At 42.0% G+C, this 26,015-nt stretch overlaps 3 protein-coding genes and 1 long non-coding RNA gene across 5 annotated transcripts; 1 reads left to right on the top strand and 3 right to left on the bottom strand.

The window, feature by feature from the left end:
- Positions 1–12: 12 nt before the first annotated feature.
- On the bottom strand, positions 13–8,665 carry TMEM50A (transmembrane protein 50A). Its single transcript, XM_081921560.1, has 7 exons — positions 8,497–8,665; positions 6,432–6,542; positions 5,596–5,708; positions 3,759–3,826; positions 2,699–2,791; positions 978–1,044; positions 13–470 (listed from the first exon to the last, which is right to left on the bottom strand). The coding sequence occupies exons 2-7, from the start codon at positions 6,522–6,524 to the stop codon at positions 425–427; spliced, it is 480 nt and encodes a 159-aa protein (XP_081777686.1). The 5' UTR covers positions 6,525–6,542; positions 8,497–8,665; the 3' UTR covers positions 13–424.
- Positions 1,301–2,470, bottom strand: LOC309375675. The gene is made up of 2 exons (XR_014170998.1): positions 2,378–2,470; positions 1,301–2,241 (listed from the first exon to the last, which is right to left on the bottom strand). It is a non-coding gene; the product is annotated as an uncharacterized lncRNA (long non-coding RNA).
- Positions 8,666–9,961: 1,296 nt separating the features above from the next.
- Positions 9,962–17,246, top strand: RSRP1 (arginine and serine rich protein 1). Of its 2 annotated transcripts, XM_081921524.1 has the most exons (6): positions 9,962–10,302; positions 11,842–11,900; positions 12,628–13,224; positions 13,722–13,870; positions 14,331–14,374; positions 16,062–17,246. In XM_081921524.1, exons 1-5 carry the CDS (start codon positions 10,229–10,231, stop codon positions 14,337–14,339), a joined length of 888 nt encoding a protein of 295 aa, XP_081777650.1. In that variant the 5' UTR covers positions 9,962–10,228; the 3' UTR covers positions 14,340–14,374; positions 16,062–17,246. The 2 variants fall into 2 exon arrangements, with proteins under 2 accessions (XP_081777650.1, XP_081777649.1); XM_081921523.1 differs by lacking the exon at positions 14,331–14,374 and having other exon boundaries at positions 9,963–10,302.
- Positions 17,247–21,319: 4,073 nt separating this feature from the next.
- On the bottom strand, positions 21,320–25,970 carry SYF2 (SYF2 pre-mRNA splicing factor). Its single transcript, XM_081921536.1, has 7 exons — positions 25,812–25,970; positions 24,754–24,861; positions 24,221–24,346; positions 23,833–23,950; positions 23,625–23,715; positions 22,428–22,526; positions 21,320–21,908 (listed from the first exon to the last, which is right to left on the bottom strand). Exons 1-7 carry the CDS (start codon positions 25,851–25,853, stop codon positions 21,743–21,745), a joined length of 750 nt encoding a protein of 249 aa, XP_081777662.1. The 5' UTR covers positions 25,854–25,970; the 3' UTR covers positions 21,320–21,742.
- Positions 25,971–26,015: the final 45 nt, after the last annotated feature.

Here is a 26,015-nt window from a genome sequence, read left to right as displayed (position 1 = left end):
AGAGAACAAATATGATGTTAGTACATTTGTATTACATTTTAATGCACCGAATTAACATCTTTCATTTGAAAACCTTCCAAAGCCAGTCATAATCCCATTTTCAAAAATAAGTTATACTGTGAAGACACACACACATATATAAATGATCTGTAAAAGAAACATTTACATTGTTTAATATTCATTTATAAAAACAGTCAGGAAGAGGACTTCATAAGTGTTATCTCTTTCTCAGTTTTACATTTTAGTTCACATGCTACATATTTAATGTCATAAGCCAAGAGTAGAAAACAGTCTCAAAGAGAATGAAAAACAAATGAATTTCATGATTTTCAAGCGCTGTCAGTTTTCATCCTCACTGATACCAGAGCACAAATGCTTACAAAAGGGAGTGGGCAATTAAAAATAGAAGGACATATTCTGTTGCTTATTGCCACAAATCTTCAGTGCGACCAAACTTAAAGACCAGGCCTCTGTTAACAAAAGAGACAGGATTAACTGCATAGAATGTTGGAATTGTCACATCAAACAGGGCAAAGCAGTATCTTGAAAATATTTTATGGAAAGCCAAGATAAAAATATTTTAAATAGTCTTCTACAGTACAGCACAACCCTATGCATCTTTCATACAACAAAGCCCCACAAAGATCAACCAGACTTACTCTCAGGGAAGTGTGATTAGGATTCAAGTTGTAAGGCTGCTTTGGAAAAAAAGATACTTCCATGTGTCTCTGTGTTAGCGCTGTGATGTTTCGGTGCAACAGTGCTTGTGCCAGTCCTGCTCATCCATTTGAAATTTACTTATTTTTTATTTATTTATTTATTTATTTATTTATTTATTATTATTATTATTATTATTATTACGTGACCTAAACATGTAGGTTTGGTATGAATAACAGTGCTCCAAGCTACTAAACTTCCATGCATGTGAGATTTAAACACAGAATAACAAATCAATTGAATGGAAGAAATATGCTTACCCAAAAAATATAAAAGCATTTTGGAAGAAGACTGCTATTCCAGGGTATACAGAGATCTTTTCTTTGTCTGGGAAGGGGAAAAAAGAATGTCCTTTATCTGAAGTCCATGAGTTTATTTGTAGCCTCCCCCAACCCCTCAAAAAAGCACAATGACCAGCTCACTGATTTGTTAAGTTTTGCAGGGCTTGCCTAATGCCGCCTTATGCTACCATTGCTACCAGAATCTGGAAAATGAATATACTTGTTTACTTACAACACTTTTATACAGCTTTTCTGTTACAATGGTTCTCAAAATTCTCTTACTTAAAAAGAACTAAATACACAAATAAGATCATCAAGAGTCATAGCTCAATAGTAGAGCCTCTGCATGTAGAAGGTGCTAGGTTCAACATCTCCAGGTAAGGCTGGGAGAGACTTCGAAACCCTGGACCAGTCAGTGTAGATATTATTGAGCTAGTTGGATCCATGGGTTTGTCTCAGTATAAGGCAGCTTCCTATGTCGCCATGTCCTAAACCATAAAGTCTATAATACAGCATCAAACCAGCTAGAGGATGCAACTCAATATAGTAGTAAACTCACAGCACAGGAAATTTTCACAGATCTTAACACTCCCAAAGTGCCTATAATCACAAAAAATATTTTAATAATTTAGAAGGCTGAGAAAATAAAGGTGTTCGCCAGGCACCGAGAATACTAGTTTAGGCACAAGGTGAAGGGCATTTTATAGCTGGGGTGCCACCACTGAAAAGGTCCTCTCCCTGGGAGCCAACTGGTGCACCTTGTTTTGGGTAGGCACCTGGAGGAAGGGCCTCAGATGATGATCTTGAGATCGAAATATGTGTACTCTGGTAAGTGTGTTCAGGATTGCAGCCTCATTAGCTTATATTTACAAGCGGGGAACCCACAAACCTCCAGATGATGTTGGGACTGCCACTTGCTTAATTTCTTGACTGCTGGCTACGCTAATTGAAGTTGATGGAAGTTGTAGTCAAACAACATCTGGAAGGACAAAGGCTCCCCATCCATCCCTCCTGCATTTATACCAGCCTTTCTCCAATAGAGAAGGAGGTGCCATACACAGGATTCTCAGCAATCTCCCAACCTAATCAGACTGAATCATGCATCAATCATTATGCCAGGCTGCAACTCACAGGCCTTCCAAGTGTAGCCCACAATTAACAAATCCTTTCAGAAAAAGGAAAACAGTGCCACAGGCAGCAACATTTCAGCCTCCAAAAGAAATGACACAGAAGCCGCCCCCCCCTTTTTTAGGTAGGATCAGTGGCGTAGCGTGGGTTGTCAGCACCCGGGGCAAGGCAAGTAATTTGCACCCCCTAACCCGTGGATTTGTGCCCCCTAACCCCCAGATGTTGCGCCCGGCCCCCCCTGCACCCCCCACGCTACGCCACTGGGTAGGATAGTGACATAAGAGACACTTTCATTATTATAGGGCAGGCTTCCTCAAACTCGGCCCTCCAGACGTTTTATGATGACAATTCCCACCATCCCTGACCACTGGTCCTGCTAGCTAGGGATCATGGGAGTTGTAGGCCACAAACAACTCGAGGGCTGAGTTTGAGGAAGCCTGTTATAGGGTATAGGTAGTGTTCATAATGCAAGAGACAAGGTCTCTGCACTTAACCTGATTGCAATTTAAAATAAATACATAAGCACAAGCTAAAGTGCTAATTTTAAAGGCTGCCTTTAACAGATACTCTACCTTGAATAACATAGCCTCCAAAGAGGACCCACATAGATGCAATCAGAGATCCAAATGCCAACATAAATCCAATGAACAGCCAGATGCGAGCACCTGCAAAAGAAAAAACAAACCCACACCAATTGTTTTAAAAACAAGCCGCTCCATTGTTCATAACATACCGTATTTTTTGCTCTATAAGACTCACTTTTTCCCTCCTAAAAAGTAAGGGGAAATGTGTGTGCGTCTTATGGAGCGAATGCAGGCTGCGCAGCTACCCCAGAAGCCAGAACAGCAAGAGGGATTGCTGCTTTCACTGTGCAGCGATCCCTTTTGCTGTTCTGGCTTCTGGGATTCAGAATATTTTTTTTCTTGTTTTCCTCCGCCAAAAACTAGGTGCGTCTTGTGGTCTGGTGCGTCTTATAGAGCGAAAAATACGGTAATAATATTTAAATAATGGGCAATATGTGACCTGAAGAGGACAAATTAACAGTCCCTTCAGAACTACCTAAAGCCTGTGTGCATTAGGAAACATCTGCATGCTCTCCATGTGTCATGGCTGAGTAAGTGCAACATTTCAAAATGTACAAACTTGGTACACCATTTTTCATTGCTGTCCCCTAAAGTAGCCCTTCTGAGAGCCTGGTGCAGTGGAGTGGGGGCAAGGGAGATCTGGGTTCAAACCCCTGCTTAACCAGAAAGGCTGTATTAAGATATATATAATCACAGCCATGCATTTGTTGGGAAATTGCACTCATGGCAATTGCAATGCACATCTATTTTGGGATGTGCTTTACAGCAAAACAGATCACCTAGTTGAAGTTAGTTGTAAATATCTTAAATATATACTTATTTCATATTTTTATTAACTCTACTACTTCCTTACATTTTAAGGCCCGCCACAGGGAGTCTCGTCAAGGCCCTCCACTGCTGCAGATATATAGCTTGATATATCGAGATATTGTGATATTTAGCTGGTGATATATTGTGATGTTGAAAACCTGATATGGCCCACCCCTAGCAGCGCTATCTCTCTCTCTCATACATCCACACACTTGCTATAATTTTTATTTAAGATTACCTGTTTGCCCAAGGCAACCTTCACTGTAACTGTCCCCACGCACTTGTCCATTGGATACTGCATTGATCCTTCATTAAAAAGAACATAACACATCACATTCAGGTCCTTAGCATTTGTATAGAACTGTTTAGCGTTACAATCTGCTTCACGTGCATTATCCTTTAGCATACTTATAGCAACACAGCAAGGGTGGCAGTATTATATCCATACTGCAGTGTGGGTCTTGTCTAATGTGACAAGTGAATTCATGACATACTCAAGGTAGAGTCTTCCTGCTCCGTAACTCAGACTCGTAGCTGCTATGCTATACCAGCTTTCTATGAAGCAATGACAATAATTCTCCATATACCTCAATACTACCTTGCATTTGGGAATCAGCTGTTCTGAAGAACAATTCAAGCAGCTCAAAACAGATTAGTCAAGTACTAAGTGGGAATCTTATCACTGAAGTAGGAATCACAACTGCAAAACATCAATTGCCTACAAGCCTGCAGTTATTCTCAAATTTCAATGTGTACAATCAAACACAGAAGACTAAAACTTCACAGCTCAGGAATCTTAACACCACTGACCGCCCCCTCCCTGAACTGATGATTGAGTTTACTTATATGCTGCTTTTGCACAATATGCTGTGCCCAAAGCAGCTCACGAGATTCAAAACCATGAAATACAGACTAAACAAAAAACACAATCTAGCTTAAATACATAAATAATAAGCAAAACCAGAGTTAACCGACAATGAAATTTATGGTACTGGTCTTGCTGCACTCAAAGGAGCCTGGCTTAAATACAGTTTAGAGGGTGGGAGGAGGGTAGATGGCATACAGCTGGCTCTCCCATCCCTCCTCCAGAGGAGGCTGACAGCCATAATTCACTCACCCCCTCCATAATCAAGGAAGCAGTCTGGGAGTTTCTTACTCAAGATTGCATCATGCCAGTATAGAGACAACCCAGACCATACTACATTCTGATAGAATCGAGACAGACACTATGGGTCACCGGGGAAACTCACTAAGCTAGAAAGTGGAAGGTAAAGCTGTGCTATTCTAGGATAAAACAAAACATAAATCACCCCTGTTGCATGCTTGTAAGTCCAGATATGTTCTCAAATTCTGAATACTGCTTTTTTCATGTTTGTGCCTTTTCATTATATAGCCTCAATACTGTCAGGTACCATGCCAGAATCAGCATAATAATTTTAAATCATTATGATTAAATAAAAGACTAGTATAAATTTCTCCTGACCCCAAAACAGTACAAGGGCTTCAATGCCATGGCCACTTATTTGAGAGTAAGCCCCACTAAGCTCAGTGGGGTGGACTTCTGAACTCTGATGTAGGAGCAAAAAAATTTATATTTTTCCTGTGGAAAATATTTCCATTTCATAAGTTCCTTAGTAACAATGAATGGATTCCAACTGCAAATACAATATAAGACAAGCTAGGCAGTTTCATTTTTTAAAGTTTTGTTTACTAAATACAAGTAAAATAAATATGCTAAATTTGATCAGCCCATAGGGTCCTCCCACGCAAATTACCCTAATATGGATATGAAATTTTGCCAGTTCAAATCTGAAAAGCCCACAACACTGCTTCTATGTTAGTATACCTAGGATTAGGCTACAAAACAGTCATCCTATGCTAACACAGTGCAAGTACTTTTAGTTCATTAGCCTGCATCTTGGAAACTATATCCCATAATCCATATCAACAAGTAATGGGTTCATTTTATAAGTCAGTGCTAGTTTTTAATAATTAATTAAATATAAGAAATCCAACTAGCATTTTTACAATATGCATTCTTATTCAAATCCTGTAAGAATATTAGTAGTACCTACATTAGGAATGCAACTGTAGCTATCACTCCACAAGCATGGTATGAATGGTTGAAGTCATCTGAATGTGGATATTTAACAGCTGCATCTATGATAATCCACCAACCTGTAAAGAACTATTTGAACACAAAAGTTTCCAACATGATCTTCAATACAATGTTGCTGTAAAGCTACTATGACCACTCTATCAGACATCAATAATGGCAAAAATCAGAAGCCGGTGGCAAAACATTTCAGTTGCCCAGGACGTTCTGATGCTCAGTCAACCACAAAGTAAAATTCAGTAAAAAGATCCTAGAAGCTCCAGTATGGAACTGGTGAACTAGAAATATCAGATTTGATTCTATTTAGCTTCAGTTAAACTGAAGCTGTGGGTTTCTTTTTTGCTACAGGTGTTAAATTTCCACAGGGAAACTAGGAAGACACAGCCATCACCAAATTACTACTGTGTGAATGGGTTGCTATTCTTACCCTGCATATATTTGGGCTTCTTATAATGTTGTCACATACAGTATCTCTTGTATACTGTGCCCTTTCTGTCTGTTTTGTACACATGTATGTATCTTTATATCTGCCAACAAACACAACTTACTGCATCTGACAAAGCAGGTTCTAGTCACCATAGAAGTGGTACACTTTAAAGTACAATATGCTTTCTTGTTTTTAATATACTATGCTAACAGAGCTACCCATTTGTAATGTATCACTCTATATGCACAGTTTTATTCAATTAAACTAAAGTGGGCTTTTAACATGCAAATTTACAAATGAGGAGAATCCGCAACACTGCAAGACTTAAGAAAAACAGAAATGCAAACAAGAGATTTAAGTATACATACCAGCACTCCTGCAGCAATAGAAGCTATTGTATTTCGTTTTTCTCCCCAGTCAACACACTCAGAGCATCTCATGTTTTCAAGGAACCCAGACATATTTGAGTTTTGGAAAACCTAGGAGAGAAAATGAAATTTGTTTCTCAACTTCTGTTTAGGTGTGTGGCTTTAAATGTATTAATTGCATTTGAAGTGAGAAGAATTTATTTAAACCTATTCTTATATCACTTACCATTTACAAATAAAGCTCAAAGACATTTCTAAAAATACATTAAAACCATTTTTAAAAACAACACAATGTTACAAGTATCAGTAAGAGAATAAAAGATAAAATCAGACACATAAGGAAATAAACACAAAAGCAGCACACAAATGTAGCTGAAATACTGCTAGGGATGTGAGAAATGCAATGTTCAAATGTTCCAAAGGAAGTTAATACTTCACTTGCAATCAAGGATAGCCAGGAAACAAAGCAAGACAGCCTCACAATTGGAAAGCTGAATTCCCAAGAGGTATCATTTCAACATGGGGTGGGGGAATGTACTTGTTTAAGGGAGAAGAAATGAGAAGGATTCTACTGTACTGCACTGCACACAGGGGATGAATGAAAGGACGTGAAACTGTACAGGTAAGCCACAGCTACCTTGCCCTGTGTTGTCTGGCGATTCTAAGTTATATTACATTAATAATCAGGCTACCACCCAAACACCATAACTGAGAATTAACCTCATCAAAGCAATTGTTGTTGTTGTTGTTGTTGTTGTATAGTCGTGTCCAACTCTTCATGACCCCATGGAACTATCAAAGCAATAGTTTGTAATAAGTTCAGCCTTCCCTAATTGGATGGTCTCCAAATAGTGCTGAGATTCCAATTCCCACCATCCATGGGCGTAGCCAAGGAGGGGCAGCTCCCCCGCCCCGGACAAGTAAAACTATGGAAATACTTAGCTGACCCATCATGTCAGTTCTGCGCCCCCCCCAAACAAAAATCCTGGCTATAGCCATGCCACCACCCCTGTGTTGAATGAAGCTTCCTCCCAAGAAAGTGTGTGCAGGGCAGTTCTGTGCATACCTTCTTAAAATTCAGTAACCTTGCACATACTGGAGCTACTCCTGAGTAAATTTACCATGATTTAACCTGCAGGTCAGCCAAAGAACCTACTAGTAGGTGTATACAAATCTCAGGAATTAGATGGAGCTGGATATCTCCTGCCACCCACCCACTTGCAGGGGAAGTGCTTTCATCCTGGTGGTCCCTGTGCCATCCAAACCCCCCAGAGATCATATTATGGGTCAGAGGCAGCAAACAAAAAGTCATCCAAAATAGATGAAACTGGCGAATTGATGGATGGCAGATCAATCCAAACAAAAGCTCTATTAAGGCTGGGAAACAAATCCCATTCAACTGAAAGGGATCCATTTCTCAGAGTAAAGAGGATGGTACTGGCCAAATGATGGCTGGATACCCAATCCAAGTTTCTAAGCTAAGGCTGCCGCTCTAAATCCACTTTCTGAGGAGCACATCCCACTGATTTCAATGGGGCTTGTGAGTAAAACTGACAGGAAGGCAACTACCATAAATGTACTTTTTGAGGAACAGACCCCACTGAATTCAGTGCAAAAGAGATGGGGAGGGCTGATTTGGAAGGCTGGACAGGCCAGCTGCAGGAAGGCTGCTATGGAAAACTGAATTCAGTGAAGCTTTCCTCCAAGTAAAGCGGATGGCAACGGCCAGTTTGGAGGCTGGGTGGCCCAGCTCTGGGAAGGATGCGATCTAAAATGCGCTTCCTCGGGAGCAAATCCCACGGAATCCAAGGGGAGTGAAACGGACGGCGAGGGGGAAACTGATGGAAGGCCGTCGCCCGAAACACAGGATGGGAGGATGAAGTCCCACGGAACTTATTGGGGCTTGGAATAGAGAAGCTGAGCCTCGGCGCTGCACGGCGGCGCTCCCCGCTCTACCTCCAGCCCGACACACCCCTGTGGGCCCAGCGGCTGCCCGCGAGATACGCAGCTCCCGTCTCCCTCCTGGCCGCCCCACCCGCCCCAGCGACGCCCCGTCCGCACTTACTTCGCCTCAGAAGCGCTCTTGAGACAACCGGCTCGAAGGGAAAAGCCGCCGCCGCTGCCGCCGCCCTGGCTCAGCTGACCGACTCGCCTCCAGCGGAAAGAAAGCCGAACCGCCCCTTTCCGTACCAAGTAAACAAAGACACGGGCTTAGAACCCGGATGCTGAAAAGGCCGAAGCTACGGAGAAGGCGCCTATACTGCGCAGGCGCTGCGATGCTAATGGCTGGGCTCGGACAAAAAAAAAAGGGAGCAGCTAAGTCCGCTCATGCGCACTGGTGCCCTTCATGGTCGCAAATGTCTTGGAGCTGGTTCCGCTTGATTCCAAATGGGAAGGAGGCACTGCTTTAATAAAAGAAGTGTACAGTATATTTATTAACGTTTTACTTTTCAAAACTCGCAATCATGCAGAATAATAAATGAGCAAACTTGCTTTATTGGGGTTTTAGCGTGGTGAAACGTTGACTGCGCAGCGAAGGCTCGCTTGTGCGCTTATATAAACCGGGGACAAGAATGATGCCTGGCACGCGCCTCGTTCATTCGGATTAAAGGCAGGGCTTAATCGCATCACGATTTGGTACCAGCATCTCTTTCCCCGCCCCAAAGGGGTATAATTAAAAGTTCACGTTCTTTCAAACTCAGGTCTTCCAACTAAAAAAGCAGCGTTATGCCGATAAAATATGAAAATTAATAATATCTGAATTGAGTCAGAACAGTAATCATGCAGATGCACAGAAGGAGCATCTTCATACCTAGATTTGTTTCCCTTGTGTGTTTGGGGGGGAAAGCTGAATTTTAAAGTGTGAAAACAGCACTCCGGACAAGTTTGCTCTGGGTCGCGGAAGGATGCAGTTAACCACTAAAATGATGTATTAATTACACTGACGAACTTCGCAAAACAAAACGTAGCTTTTGTCTTGTCATCAATAAGCTAACATCAGAAGAGCCTGTTGGATCAGGTCAACATCCTGTTCTTTCAGCAACTAGTATTCCGAAGCATTACTTCCCCCGATCGTGGAGACAAGAGTATTGGCATCCTGGCTAATCCAGGAGTCTAATTCTCGTATGAAGGTGAGCCATCCGAGCTGGGAGATTTATAACCTAAAAAACACAATTTCGATATGTATTGTATAATATAGCGGGCGGAAACTGAAGCGTGCAGAACAAGCGCATACATGGTTACTCGGAAGTAAGGCCCAAAGTGTTCGATATGGCTTCTGTCCAGGATAATGTGCAAGCAAAAATCGAAGATAAGGCTGAAGGCGCCCTGCAATATAGCCGAGTTAGCGCTCACTATACCACGGATCCTTCGGGCGGAGGAGGCGCCTCCCGGTCTCTATGGCTACCGCCCAGTGTTCTATGCCCTACCCTCAATTCCGAACTGCGCTTGCGCGCTAGCGCCAATGTTACGTTACAAACAAATACTGTAATCCCTCCTCCTCCTGCCCCTCCCTTCGTAGGTTGAGGATCTGGAAGCTTCTGCGCCATTTCAGTTGGTCTCGGGCGCCATAACAAGCTGGTCGACCTGGCGGCGGCTGTTGACTGTGGAGCGATTTTAACGCTGTTTGTTGTTCGGGGGAAGTCTGTGTGATTTTTAAAAAATTTTTAAAAAACGCATCTGACGACATATTTGAGAGAAAACCGAGCGAGCTTTGTTACCAGCCCGGGCTTTTTGTGGAGATTTCCGAGCGTATTTTTGTTCTTTCGGCACCTTCCCTTCGTTTCCTTCTTCCGGTCATGGCGGTTACCAACGAAGGTGGGCTCTCCCCTCAGGCACCACCACAAAGCCAGGGCCCATCCGCCTGGTACCAGTGAGTCTGAAGCGATTTTTTCCCTCTTATTTTCGCGCGGGGAGGGGAGAACTAAAGGCTGTGAGGCGAAGCGGGGGTATTTGAAGGAGACTCTGGAGGCAGTGAGGCTGCTAACACGAGCTTTCTTAAGGCTTCCTTGCTCCTGCGAGAGAGAGAAGCAGGTCAATATTGGCCTCTTCCCGAGGGGGGAGGTACAGGCTGACACGGGTTGGCGTCGGATTGACCCATCAGCTGTGAGGACAAAGCGGAGGAGACTCGAGTTTGCCATCCAGAGCTACTTGAAGGGCGGGAGGGGGGAGAGGAAAAACCCGTAACAAATAAACCTGTTATTGGTGGGAGGAAGGCAGGCTAAGGTCGATAGGGCTCACGACAACCCTGTTAGGTTAAAAAAAAATATTTAAAGTGAAGCTTCTGTAGGTGTACGAAGAGTATCCTCGTCGGATTGTGGTGCCAGCCCTCTTTGCTTCCAAATTCGCTTTTGTGGCGTGGCATTTCTTTAACTTGTTCGGAATTGTAACCAAACAAAACCAAGGAAGTAATTGTAGTTGTTCAGGGTCATTTCTTCCTGCCCTTGGTGTCCCCCCCCCCCCGTTTGTTAATTCCCTTTCCCATAATCCGTTTTGGGACAGTAAGATCCTTGGAGGCAGGCAGAAACCTCTCGTCTCTTTGTATGCAAGCAATGCAGTCGCGCCCATGATTCTTAAGAAGTAAGCAAAGCCCTGTTTCCTTCAGTAGGGCTCACTTCCTACTATGTGTTGTTCACGGGTGTGGCACTTGGCGAAAGATAATTAAGGGCTTGGGAAAAGGCTGCCAGCTTTAAGTGAGATGGGGGGGGGGAGTGCACGCGTTGGATTACAGCTAATTAATTTGTACACTACCCTAGTCTACTCTTGAAGTAAAGTAGTAATTTATGCTGTGAAGCATGTTTTTGAACAAACGTGTCTTTTGTGTAAACTACCATGAGAGTTCACAAGGGCAGTCTAGTTTTTCCATACCCCCCTAAATTAGAACAATAAGCTGTCAGAAACAGCCAAATCCCATGTATGTTTCCCAAAGATAAATGTCCAAAGCAGTCTTGAATGCTTCCTTTGAAATCAGCAGGGTTTAGTGGTGGTTGGCATTGGCAGGATTGTGCTATTTTTTAGGCACTTGCATACTGAGCACCATGAGTCCTTTTTTGAAAAGCCCAGTAAAATCTGCTTTCTGTTAAGGAGGCTTTTGGAGAAAGTAAAATTATACAGTGTGTGATTAACAATTGAGATGACATTTTATCTGGGAGTAAGCACTGTTGAAGATGGGAGTAAAAATGCTTAGGAAAAGACTAGTAACTTGATCCTAACACTTCGAGTACGTTGAAAGTGCATCAAATTCACAGTACAATGTCGCTCAGTATTATCCCCATATTGCAGGGGAAGGACCTGAGAAAGTATTAATTTTTCTGTAGAACGAACTGAAGGATAATATTGTAGCTTGTCTTAAATTCTAATAAAATTTATTTAAAAAAAGAACTGACTGAATGGTTGCAACTCTTGTTCATAGGAATCCACAGCAGAACCATGGAAGCCCTGAGCAGAATGGGAGTTTTTCAGCACCTATTGGTATGTTGCTTATGGGAATGTATGTCTAGTGTTTGGCTGATTATGTTTTATATCTAAAATGTTTCCACCCCATTTAATTAGTTGTCTGCAATTCAAAGGTGCTTGCTGAATTAGGTGATTCAAGGCTCCAGACAGAACCTTCTTCCTGTATGGTTTGCTAGTGATAAATATTCCTCTATTTAAGGCATTAGAATAATTTTCATACTTTGTGGTAGTAATACAGCACAGTCAATATTTTTGCTTTGATTATTAATAAACACAAATTAACAAATAAAACTCTTAATGAAGAGAGCAGGATCATAGAACAAAAGTGGTTTGAAGAATTAAGGAAACGGGAGTGATTATACCCTAGTATGATAGATCCAGTGTGTTGTAACTAAAATGGCTGCTGTTATATAACAGCAGCCATCTTGATTGTTAAATACTTCATATTGCATACAGTTGAATGCCTCCAGCTCCATAGTGGCTCAAAATACTAATTTGACCGTTCTGTGATGTGAGTGGAGCATTAGCTTCTAGAATTCAAGCATATTTGTTTGAAAGGAGGTTCTATGGCTGTCAAATGAAAGATCTGAACCATGCTACTTAAAATCTTTGAGGCATAAGGTTTTTAATAATGCTTCCGAGTTGACTTGGAAGAAACATGCAGTTATGACATTGTCATAGTTCACAATAGCAGAAGTTTTAAATCAAAACTTCTATCTATCCCTCCTTCTCCTAAACAAAGGAACGGGAACTGGGCAACCGAAAACAGAAGGCACAAGTTTGAAAAATACCGAAAAGCAAAAATCAAGCAAGAAGACAGATGAGATGACAGTCTTTATGGATGACTTGACTTTGAGTTCACCAAAAGAAAGGTCTCGTTCAAGGTCAAGGAGCAGCTGTAGCAGAAGATCATCTTCAAGGTCATCTAGTAGGTCATCTTACTCCACAAGATCAAGTTCAAGCACTTCCTCTTCCTCCAGAAGCTGGAGTAGGTCAAGAAGCAGATCAAGATTACGTGCTAAAAGGAATTGTTCTTGGAGGTGCAGAAGGTATTCAAGATCTTATTCCAGAAGCCGGTCAAGATCACGTAGCTACAAATACAGAGAAAGATACCATCCTAGATACCATAGGCGATACCGCCGCTCTCCTCCAAGATACAGATCACGTAGTAGGTCTCCTGGAAGACCATGCTATAGAAGATCTTACTCTAGAAGCAGGTCAAGAAGCCGAAGATACTATGGATTTGGAAGAACCATATATCCTGAGGCTTATAGAAGCTGGAGAAGCCGTTCTCGATCAAGATCTCGCAGTAGAACCCCTCTTCGCTTGACTGAAAAAGGTATTGGCAGATCATCAATCTATATTGGTGGAGAAGCATATTAGGATATTTTCAAACTTTGCTATAGAAAAAATATATCCCATCTTAGTTTAAAAAGTCCTGTCTAGAGACTTTTCCTGTACTTTCATTAACTGATAGAAGTAGAGAGTTCTTCTCCAAGAATAGCTGTACATTGAAGTTACTGTGGTTTGGTTTGGTTTGGTTTGGTTTGGTTTGGTTTGGTTCAGTTCCTGTGTTCAAATCCTTAGTTGGTTGTAGAATCACTTGATGTGTTTGGGAAGTCACTGTCTCAATTCTTTAGTGTACTGTCTTTGAAAATCACCTCTGCCCCCAAGTATAAATTTAGCTTTTCTGCTCAGTCATCACTAACTTCCCTTTATCTTGCACTGTGGAACTTGTCTGAATTCCTTTTTTGGTGCTTTCAGTTAGTTTTCTATTGCATTTTAAACCCATGTCACCTAGAGGGCTGAGTACCTGCTGTTGTTTATTTGTTTTAGAAAAAAGAGAGCTACTGGAAATCGCAAAGGCCAATGCAGCAAAAACTTTGGGGACAGACAATGTGGTCCTGCCAGCCAGCTTGAAAATTGGTACAATATCAAAAGAAAGTGAAAGCAGAAAGCCAAATGAGGAGAGTGTGAAGACTATGGTAAGTGAAATGGTTATTCGGATGCTAAAACTAAATGCTTTGAAAAACTACATAAAAAAATAGAGCTAGCCTTGTTTCATCAATTGAAAATAAATATTTGAAAATATTTTCAAAATGTAGTTAATATTTTTCAAGTTTGGAAACCAAATGGCAGATGCCAAATCTTAGCCTGTTGAGGTAAAGTTACCAAGTAATCCTAAACATCTGAGTTCTTTGAAAATGTTCTGAGATTTCCTAATGATTAAATAATAATATAAATTACATATTTTACTAGCTCTTCAGTTTACTAGTTGGGGTCCTTTTTCATACGTTTTGCTGACCCAGATAAGGCTAATTTATATGGATGTTAAATTTCAAATGGTGTTCTAATACCTGTCAAATTGTGATGCAACAAAAAGTTCCCAGAAATTCTTTATCTGGACACACAGCGCATTTTACATGCTTTATTTCTGTCTTATAGAAATCATGAATATGGTCTCCAGCACTGATGAAGAAAATCTGGTGGTAACTAAGTGATTGTGGGCTGTAGCCAAGCTAACTTAGGGGAGGGAAATAAAAGCCAAGTTAGCAAAAGCTGTATTATATTACATTTTCCAGAAGATTAGAAAGCTTTTACACAAATGAAATCCTATGGTACTCACTGTGAAATATCAGGGGCTTGTTCCATTTCTTAGTTAAGCAGGAATTTAGACAACTATAAAATGGTATTGTTAGCTCTCCCAGATGTGAAGGGGGAAGATCAGAAGAATCGGACTTCACTTGCAAACAAGATCGTCTAATCTTTATGAAGCTGATACGTAGGAGTTAATGATGTAACAATTATTTTGATAAAAATATTACACTTCATCAATTCATCTTCCAAATTATCTAGTGAACACAGCATTAAGGAATGAATGAGGTTATCACAATATTTTCTGAAAACAGCAAAGATGAACTCCCCTCTTCAGTAGGCATTCATGTCTCACAATGAAGGAAAGAGCAGGGAATAGCCTGTTAGTCCCACACTTTTTGTTGCACTCTCTGTTGTTTCATCAAGTAGTGCGAAGGGAACTTGTAGTAGTGAGCTTCTCTTCATGTGTTGGCTCCCCACACGCCTTGGAAAATTGTAATGGGGGGGGGCGCCTAGATACGAGTCAACCAAAGGCGTATACTTTGAGTCTGATCCTAACCATGTTTATTTTAAAGCCTGATAGCTTTATTGTAGGTTATTTTCAGATATGCAAGTTTAGGATTACAGCTGTAGTGTGTTAGAACAGATTTTGTTCTTTCCTTTGAGCTATGTGATTAGGTATAAAATAGACCTTCCCTTTGAACAACCCAGAAAAAAATAACAGAAAATGCCAAAAAAGGGATCTGAGACTAGTATTACAGTGAAGGACAGTGCCTTTCTTGTACCTCTGAGATCAATAAATTGAATGAGAGAGAGAGAGAGAAAGAGAGTAGTTTATAGTTCTATTCAGAAGCAAGTACACAGAGTTCAGTGGCACTTCCTTCAAAATAAAAACATGCTTCCAACCTTTCATGTGAAAACTTAAATATATAAAAAAAGACAATTGGTATAGGGGTCTGGAAAAACAAATCCTACATCTCTACTAATATGGTGCACATTGCGATAATGGATTTTTGTGGAGATTTGATTTCTGATATATGATCTATTTTTAGATATTTTAATATGGATTGTGTAAAACATCACAAACCTTAAGAGTGGGGATAGAGAAACTGTGACCCTCCAGATACTGTTTAATTCCCAATTCTGTCTCAGCCAGTGAACAGGGATTATACGGATTATAATTTCACATCTGGAGGGCCACTGGTCCCCTATCCCAGTTACAGATAAATCAGCTTTAAATCTGCTTAGAACAGGCATAGGCAAACTCAGACCCTCCAGTTGTTTGGGACTACAACTCCTATCATCCCTGACCACTGGTCCTGTTAGCTAGGGGTGATGGGAATTGTAGTTCCAAACATCTGGAGGCCTGGAGTTAGCCTATGCTTGGCTTAGAAGCATAGGACAGGTAGCAATGTGGAGAGTGCTCTAATAGGAATTGAATGTTTTAGTCCTTACCTATGAGCTTTAAAGATTCAAGTATGGAAGTTTGCACAGGAATTGATCTTTAAGCAGCTCTGTATGTCTTCATACATTGTTCTAATTGGATTATATCTTACAATTTATGTTAATTTTATTTTTCAGAATGCATTGTGGCAGGGTCACTGGCCCTAAAACCAGCAACTGTTCCTTTTAAAGAAGCCACACTGTCCTCAGGAAAAGACAAGAAAAAAGAGACCCCATCTGGTCAATGGATTCCTGTTGGGAACGAGGAAAATGTTATGTTCCATAACATTTCACCTAAAAGTACATCCTCTAGAGCATGCCAGTACCCATGATCTGTTTGAGCTGTTGAGGCATTATGGGGTTTGAAATCCTCTCAAAATTCAGGGTCTAAATACAGAATGCTTAAAACTGTATTAATTTGAGATTTGGTTTATTTTCCAGATATACTATGGGAGTTATATAGAGGTCCAGAAATTACAGGTTGGAATCTTACATTTCTGTAAATAACTTTTCATGTGGCTGTAATAGACTAAATTACAGGTGGGTAACTTTTCTCCTTGTGAGTCATGTAGCAATTTCTAGTGTTTAAAGTGAGTGTAGCTTAATTACTGTACTACATATAAAATTATTTTTTCTACACTTTTAATACTTTTCAAGTCAACACTTTAAAAAGTGTGATTTATGGCTCCTGGTGGTAATTCAGCTGGCTTGTGTAGCTTCCCACATTCCTGTTTAACCTGAACAGCACCACATTTTGCAAGTGGCAGAAGGATAAGCAAAGAAAATTCTACTTGTGCTCTTGAAGTGGCAAAACTTTGAATTTTCAGTTGCACAAGGTTAAAATATTTTTTGTCTGCTGTCTTGTTATGGAACCAGCATAATTGCTCTCATGTTGCACTTTTAGTTAGAAGTAAAACATTTGCAATGTCAGCTATGACCTGAGCTTGTGCATGTTCCAAGTACAACTGCTAAGAGCCTAGTGCTAGATATATAAATTCAGGTTTTTTTGTAGTTTGCCCCAAAGGCTTATAATGTTGTAATGCAAACATAAGGTAGAATTTAAGTAGACTGCCTTTCAAGCAGAAGGGTTTGGTTGGGGCAAAGTTTATGTCAGATGAAAGTAGGTATTAGGTAATCCCTATATTGTATGGATGTGTTGCTATTGCTAAATGTGATTAGTTGATACGACATTTAAGGAGAAAGCTAGATTTTGTGACTTGACTTAAAAGCTAGAGATAAGATCACTTGCACAAGCAGCACCTTTCTTTTAATATGCATAAAACTGGACAACGTGTATAAAATAAAAACTTTTAAATAAACCTATCCTGAATATTGTGTGACATTTCTGAGCATTTATACTTAACAAAAGTGGATGGGATGTTCAAGGCCAAAGAGGCATGAGCAAGTTGCACTTTTCCTCGTAACTTTGGTACCTGAAAATGAGGCAGATTCTTCTGTAAACTTTGTCAACAAAATACAAAACAGCCAACCTAATATCCACAGCAGCAAATGTAGTGTTCACGGGCTGAGATTGTGTAATGCTAGCACCACCTACTGGAAGCTGTGGGGGTTTTGCTGTGAGTTGCCGTGTTTATTTACAGGCCTCTACTGTAGCCAGCATTGCCTTAATTGTACGACATCCAGGCTGAATCGCCTGCTGCCTTGGAAAGTAAGGCCCTTCAGTAAAAGCAAAGGCGCAACAGAACTTTTGTACTACCACTTCAAATCAAAATTGCTTTGGAACTGCAAAGCAAAATTATTGGCATTTGTAAGGTGAACTATGCCCTCTTAACTGAGTTGTGCCTGAAGCATTTTTAATGTTAACATTTATTCAAAATTCTGCTATGAAGCTGAATCTTTAAATATTGTGAAGATGTCTCATTACTTCATCAAAACCAACTTGGAAAAGAGGAATTTATGGTTGGCTGCTGAAAACAATCCTTTCCTCTATATTCTGTCCTGTAAAGCACATCTGAAGAAAATCAAATTGGTTTTTTCCCCACAGTACTTAGCACCCCATGGTTTTTTTCTGCCTGCTCCACCAGCACCTTGCCCAGTGTGACCTCTCGCCTCCCACCCTCCCCAGGCTCCCCATTATTTACCTTTGAGATAAGCAGTGCAGCCAAAGGGGCCACCCAAAGCACCCAGCTCAATGAGCCCTCTTGTGAGGGTGCCTCGGGCAGTGGCCAACTGTGCTTCTGTGTCTGTTCACTATTTGCTGCCCCAAGCCCAGCTGACGCCCATCCTCTTGGTGCCAGGTGGCTCCTGCTGCAGTAGCTGCTTGCTGTCTCAGGACCACCATGCTCACACCACTACTCCAGAGCCCTGGCAGCCTGCGGCCCACATGTTGGACCACACTGATCTAGAGTTTTTAGTTCACACTGCTGAAGATAAAGGAACCCAAGTTGTTGAGAACCCATCCTCTCCATTTAGGCACCTAATTTGTCACCCGGAACACAGTCCCATTTGAAGTATGACTGTCCATCTTGAAGTAATCCTTTTGGGTGGTTTTTGCAAAGATAGGGTCTGAGTTGACTGAATGATCTGTTGAGGATCACTTTTGTCTTCACAATGACATGGGTGGTGAGGCCAGATACTTAGTTTCTTCCTAAAGCCAATTCAGTTTCAGAGCTCATGCTTCCTTGTTAGTGACATGACATGCACCAGGCATCTCTGGCAGCCATTACAAAATTAAATTAACTAGGAACTGTGCCCCTGTTCGCTCTGCTCTACAACCCTTCTGACATTCCCTCCATTAAAGCCCCATGAGCTTCCCCTTCCCACACCAAGCAACTGCTAAGATTGCTTTCCCCTTCCCAGCCCCATGTTTGAAGCCACTTCTAAAACCCTGCTTTCACTCACATCCATGCCTTTTTTTGTGCAACCCCTTCCTTGCACACAACACAAGGGTAACCTGCATCTTCTGCACATTGCAACTACTAAACAACCTTTTAATCTGCCCAATTAAAGTCACTACCCCCTATTCTTCAGTCCCTTTCATGCACCTGCTTTCATCTTAACCCACTCCTTTTCCCTCTACCATTTTTTCAACCCTTGCACACCATTTTCATGCCTTATTCCCTCTCAAGCCCCTTTGTCCATACCCAATTATTACATTCACCCCCTTTCCATTTTTTTACTCCTGCATGCACCCCAGCTGATACTATGTATGCATCATAAACATACAGGATTGTATCTTAAGACCAAACCTGTTGGCTTGTTCGGTTAGGGAAGATTAAGTTCAGCTGATGGCTGCTGTACATACAGTGGTACCTCAGGTTACATATGCTTCAGGTTACAGACTCCGCTAACCCAGAAATAGTGCTTCAGGTTAAGAACTGCTTCAGGATGAGAACAGAAATCGGGCTCCAGCGGTGCGGCGGCAGCAGGAGGCCCCATTAGCTAAAGTGGTGCTTCAGGTTAACAGTTTCAGGTTAAGTACAGACCTACAGAATGAATTAAGTACTTAACCTGAGGTACCACTGTATATGGGTTTTTGCTTGTTAATAAAATACGTTTTATTCTCTACATTGAATCTGGAACTTCATGTTGGAAGACAACACATGGGAACAGGGTTGAAATTTGGGAAGGTGCTATGGAATATTTGAGGGTTCTGTATCCTTTGTGGCAATTAATTTTCTTAATTTTCTTCTGAAGGCCGGCGGGGGGCAAAAGTCTTTGCTCCCCCCTGCCTGCCTTCCCGGGATAGTGGAGAAGTGCAGCGCGTTTCTCCGCTATCCCGGACGGCTTTTGAAGGCAGGCGGGGGGGGGGGAGCAAAGACCTTCGCCCCCCCGCCGGCCTTCAGAAGAGGTCCTGGACCTCTTCTGAAGGCTGGCGGGGGGTGAAAGTCTTTGCTCCCCCCCGCCTGCCTTCCCGGGGGCTTTAAAATCGCCCCAGGACAGCGGAGAAGTCCTCCGCTGTCCCGGGGCGATTTTAAGATGCTGGCGGGCGGCAGCGAAACCTTCGCTGCCGCCCGCCAGCATTTTAAAAAACCCTGGGACAGCGGAGAAATCCTCTGCTGTCCCGGGGTTTTTTAAAATGCTGGGGGTGGGAAGAAAAGCCCTTGTCGTCGTCCCCCCCCCCCGCCTTCAGAAGAGGTCGGGGGACAGACTGTCCCCGGACCTGGTCTGAAGGCGGTTTCCATAGGAACGCATTTGGCAATTCATGTGTGACAAATACATGCTGCAACCTTCATGAGTGCATGGCCACCTCCAAGAGCCCTATTGGGCATTGTTGTGAAATTAGGCAACTCTTGTTATATTCTGGAGTCGTCCTGCATTCATACCAGGGAATAAAACACAGGTTATGTATCGGTGGGCGTGCAGGAGGTCCTCCAGTCCATTTTTTTCCAGGTGCCATTTTCCCCTTATGACTTGTATCATATGATCCTCTTCAATTATGTCATTATTCCCTTCTGAGGCACAGGATAGCAGCCACAAAACTCCATTTCCACCCCCACCCCAAAGTTAGGGGGGTTCATTTATTGCTTAGGCTTCCCTTTTTCTGATCCTTCTAAACTGCTCTTTCGTTAACATGGAAACTAGAGCGAGTTGCCAGTTACTGTAGGTTTACTCGCATGTCCCTGCCGCTCCTAGGCATTGGGAGGTGTTAAGCCATTTGTCTTTCTAAGGGCCTCCTGCTTGTCTGCTTGAAAAAACATCCTGGCAAATAACCAATGTTTTTCAACAAAAGCAATATTGGAGAACTGGGTACATATACAGTACATAATTTTGCATTTCTAAAAGCATAAACCCCATATTGTTAAAACATGCTTCGGTGTCTCTTAACCACGTCTGGCTATTCAGGATTAAGTTACTTCCACTTCAAAGGCAGGGCTAAGGAAGATTTGCCTACTTTGGAAAGAACAGCCCTAACTCTTCATATTTTGTACCACCACTTGGCTCCTTTACCACCACCACCACACATTTCAATTAGTCAGCAAACCAGGCAAAGTTCTGCACTACCCGATTTACCACAAGAACAGGGGTGAGGATCCTTTTTCGGCCAGTGGCCAAAGTTTTCATCTCCCCAGCCCTGGTGGGCCAAATTTGACAGGTGGAACTTCAAAGTGCAGGAAGAAGTTTGTACTGGAATCCTGTTAAAAGGGAAAACCTTTTAGCTGGGTTTCTCTGCAAACTGCATCCTGAATCAGGAAGGTGTTGGCATGGAATCCTGCCAAGCTGAGCAGGATTTGACCCCTGATCATCAGCTTTCTGTCTTGGCTGCAGACACCTGTTCCCTGCTGGGAGTATGTGTGCATAACCAAGGGAGGATTTAATTCAGCCCACCAACTAAAATAATAACTGTTGACAGGCAGGTGGATATGGCTTGGAAAATGGCTTCGCAGACCAAACAGAAACCTCTGGTGAGTCAAAATTAATCCATCTTTTTAAAGTTTTACATAGTTGGATAACTAATTTAATCAAACCAACATACAACTTACAGGTTTACATCTGAGCTTGAGTAAAAATGCAGCCTTTTACCATATACAAAGGCAGTGGCTTTCATAGAAACCTCAGATACATAAAAAAAAACCTGAAACAAATTTGCTTTAGCTGGAACCTAGACTTAAGATATGAAAAGGAAAATAAAAGGGGTTCTCTGCCAAAATTCAAATGATGGTTTTTCGATGGTTACATACCTATTTATGTTCAAGACAAATTTGTTCTTGAGGAGCAATATTTCTTGGACAAGCTTAATGTTCGTACTACCTTGGTTTACAGTTCAAGGTGCTTTTGCAAAACAGGTTTTACACTTAGGGAATTTTTGAAAAACCAGGCCAGCTACAATGCTGAACCTGCCGCTGGAACTTTCTAGCTTAGACAGCTGTTCCTCTTTCCAAGTTCTGTTTAATCTCTGCAGTATATTTCCCATAGAACCTCTCAGCCTTCTTGTTGAACTTGGCATTTCTCTCATTAATGTAGTCAATATCTGCATCATCATTGTATGATCGTCTCCGGCTGTATTTTTCACGTTTTTGGATTCTGGAAGGAAAATTAATGCAGTGAGACTGTGCCTAATGCAAACATCTGTTCAATGACGATTTTTCTTTTTTTGTGCCACTACTTTTTCAGCTCCAAATGCTCGAAGAAGTTTAAATAATAATTAAAGTCAACAGAGTTAAATAACAAAATTAAAGTCAAATTGTCAAAAAACCCAAATAGCAGGAGACTATTTAAAAGACCTGACTACTTTAAAAGACTATTTTAAAGTGTTTTTACTTTTCTTTGGAAAAAAAAAAGCAGAACAGAGAGACAGATGGAGTTTCAATGGAACGGCCTCCCAGGTTTTGAGGCTATGACTGAAAAAGCTTTGCTACTCATAAGGATGAACCGAATGGCTGAAAAGGGTGGAAGCTGGAGCTGGACTTCATAAACAGATCTCAACATTGTGTGTGTGTGTGTGGTGGGTGGGGGTGTCATACAGGACAAGATGCTCACAAAGTTCTTTTAAGAAGCTCCAACATTGTAATAAGTTAATGTTTCATTTGCTTTTATACTTACTGTTTTTCAAGATCCGAAACCATTCTATCAACCCCTTCTTTACATGGCACATGAGTTCCATGGAGAAGGCTATTTGAAGTAGGAAATAAATCTTCGCCACTAAATGAGGGGGGAAAACAAACCCAGACACTTTAACCAGTCCATTACTGACAGTATTAATATACATGTCTTCTAGATTTTATGCCCAGCAAGTCTAATCAGTTAATGGGGGCAAGAGATTTTCCTACAGAAACAAGTACAGTAATACCTCCCTGAACGTCTGCCTTGTCTAGCGTCCATTCAGGCGAACGTCCGCGGCAAACCCGGAAGTACCGGAACAGGTTACTTCCGGGTTTGCTGCTTGCGCAGAAGTGCTAAATTGCGCTCCGCGCATGCGCAGAAGCGGAAACTGCTCTGTGTGGGCGTGCAAACATGGCACTTCGCCCTGCGTCCTTTTCAGCTAGCGGCTAGGGCTACGGAATGGATCCGGGCCGCAAAACGAGGTACAACTGTAGCCAGACATTGTGTATCCATGGGCTTTGAAGACACTCAAACTCAGGGCGCAAGGGAGAAACGTGCTAAGAGGAAGGCACGCTTGGCAAATCCACACCGAGATCAACTCCCGCCTGGAAACAAATGTGGAAGGATGTGTGGATCCAGAATTGGCCTCCACAGGACTCATTGTTAAAACTGTGTTTATGGAAGACAATCTTACTTGGCTACGAGTGATTGCCAAAGAAGAATAGACAGTTGCCTTGACCTTTTGAGGCTTAGCTGGGATCTGTCTACTTAGCCACAGCAGGTTCTCTCACAAGGGTCCAGTTGATACAATCACCCAAGCGTAGATGGTCCTGCTGCTCTTCCTCACAGAGCAGTTGCAACTGATTACCATTTTGCGAGAAGTGGAGGTGCACAGCATGCCTGGCAGCAGCAGCACTGAGTGGAAATGGCAATTCTTTGCTGTCTGCTGCTGCTGCACCTCTACCTCACAAGGCATTAGGAACTGATGGCCTCTGGGAAGGACAAGGAGGAACCCAGCTCCTTCAAGTTATTCTTCAAGGAACAGAACACTTATGTCTTTTCTTAAGATGCTGTATTAATTTTTGCATTTGTATGCTTTTTAGAATTGTAAGTCACTCTGACACACTTGATGTAAGTCACAAATAAATGTTAATAATGCTAATACTAATAATATGGGGCAGACAAAATAAGACTTACCTTTCTTCTCTGAGTTTTTCATATTTCTCCAGGTCAGGTCTGATCTGCTTGGTCAACCTCTGGTACTGGCGTAACTGGGCCGCTGCATAATCTATGAAGTAAAAAAAAGAAGTCTATTGTACTACTAAACATAATCACTTGTTAATAAAAGCTCTTGATTTTATTCACACTCAATGGTTGGAACAGATGGGGCCAAACACCTTCTTACCAGAAAATCCAAGATCAGGATTTTTCTTCTTCCTCTTCCTCTCAAATCGTTCGGCATCCTCTGCACTGATTTCTAACAGTTTCACTCTCTCATAATCTTCTCCTTTTGCCACACACTCCTAGCACACAGCAAGAACATATTGATATTTTAAAACAGGTTCTCTTTCAGCACAGTGAACTTTCCCAAGGCTAAATGCGTTCTGCCTGTCAAAATATAACCAAGACTGTACTCCCATGGACAGTTACTGGGGGATGCACTTTGGCTCCTGCCATTGGTAAGATGACCCGGGACCACTAGAAGACTGCCCCCTGCCTCTCAAGAATATCATCAAGGGGGAGACCAACCTGACCACATCCATTGGCCAGGGAAGGGACAACTGTTTGATTACCTTTTTCTTTTCCTCCACTTTTAGTTCCCATTCTAAACGTGCCTTTTTTGCTTCCCAGTTTGTTGGCAATTTCAGCCTTTTATCTTCCTCCACAACCTCCTGGTGATTTAACTTGCGGGCTTCATTCTTTTAAAAAGGAGAAGAAACCAGAAAGATGTTTAGAAAACAGTTTACTACAAGTAAAAGAAACATGCTAAAGAAGATCACGCTCTAGGGCAGGTCAGAAATCTTTGATCCACCCATATGTTGCTGATCTAAAACTCCCATCGGCTGCAGCCAGCATGGTCAATGACCAGGGATGCTGGAAATTGTAGTTTACCAACATCTGGAGGGCTAAAGGTTCCCCACACCTGATTTAAGGCATCAGAAAATTTCCCAAAACAAACTGATTTTTTTCTGACTCAAACCTGCATTTTAAAAACCTATTTTAGTGGAGCCCCTAAGCAATTGATAGGAGGTACATATGCACTCCCTCCAAGCTAACATGCAGGGACCAGAACTGTTAGCACCAACACCATAATGAGAGATCTCACCCTTTTCAAATGAAGCTCTCTGAATTTCCTAAGTCGCTCCTCTCTTTTCTGTGCAGCCACCTCTTCTGTTGTAATGGAAGCAGGTTCTTCTGATGTGTCAGAAGTAGCCTGAAAAGTCACCCACACATGTTAGAAAAGAAAGATCTGCTTTTGAGATTAAGTGTTTAGTATATGAATATAAGGAATGATAATACTCTCAGCACCGTGGAAAAATTATATTACGACATCCAAAAAGCATCAGGCATGCACATTTCCACAAGAATAATGTAGGACCACAGAAGCATTCAAGCTATGTCCTTAGAAAGCCTTCCTTAGCAGTAACAACAACAAAAGAGGAAGCTCAATGATGATATTTATAGCACTCCTCACCTATCACGTTAGGCAGCATGAAAAATAGAGAAAGTGATCAAGACCCCCCCCCCCAAACACAAGAGCACAGGAAAAAGCAAAACCCATGAAAATAGTCCCCAGTGCTGGCAATGCATATTCAGTTGCAACACGGCATCTGAACTACTTGGAATGGTCATGATGCCACATACATTATAGTGTTCCCAACACAGACCTCCTGCTGCTGTCCACATTAAGGCAGCTATGGAAAAGCTTTTAGAGAAGATCAAACTGGAATTCTCTATATTATTTCACATGGCTCTATTTAGGGTGACATTGCAATTTTAATTAATTTAAGTTACCCTGAGTAATTTGTATGAATCAGAAGCGTAGGATATAACCTCTTATAAAATGAAATCAACAAATGTCCCCTCCCTGACAATGCCAGAGCCATTTCCCGTCCATGCTGTACCTCCTGCAGCAGTGACAAGAGAGATAAAAAGAGATTAAAAGATCCGGCTTTCTCCATCCCCCAAAACATCCCTTCGCCATCAGCTCCTGCCTCGGGATTCCTCATCACTTCCTTACATCGATCCTTTTATCTACCATCCCCTCCTCTCAAACCTCTCCCATCCCCGCCTTCCCCAGTTCAGAGGCGCTCTTAGCCGTGAAACTTCCTCATCCTTCTCCTTTCCTGGTCGGCCATTTCCTCCCCAACACTCTCCTCTCACCATCCCAGGCGAAGAAACACCAAGATCCTCTACCGCCGCCATCTTCCTTTTCCCGTGTTCGTAAACACTGAAGCTACTTCCTGGCTTTTCCTTTCTCCCCGTTCCGCCTCTCCTAATGACGTAGACGCCTCCTAATGACGTCTAGACTGTAAAAGGAACAAACAGTAAAGGGCGGGGTACGACAGCGCACGTATTAAGGAAACG

This window comes from Podarcis melisellensis (assembly GCF_964234715.1).
Source record: "Podarcis melisellensis genome assembly, chromosome: 8".
Lineage (NCBI taxonomy): Eukaryota > Metazoa > Chordata > Lepidosauria > Squamata > Lacertidae > Podarcis > Podarcis melisellensis.
The sequence above is the reverse complement of the archived record's forward strand: the minus strand, read 5'-3'. Positions and strand labels throughout refer to the sequence as shown.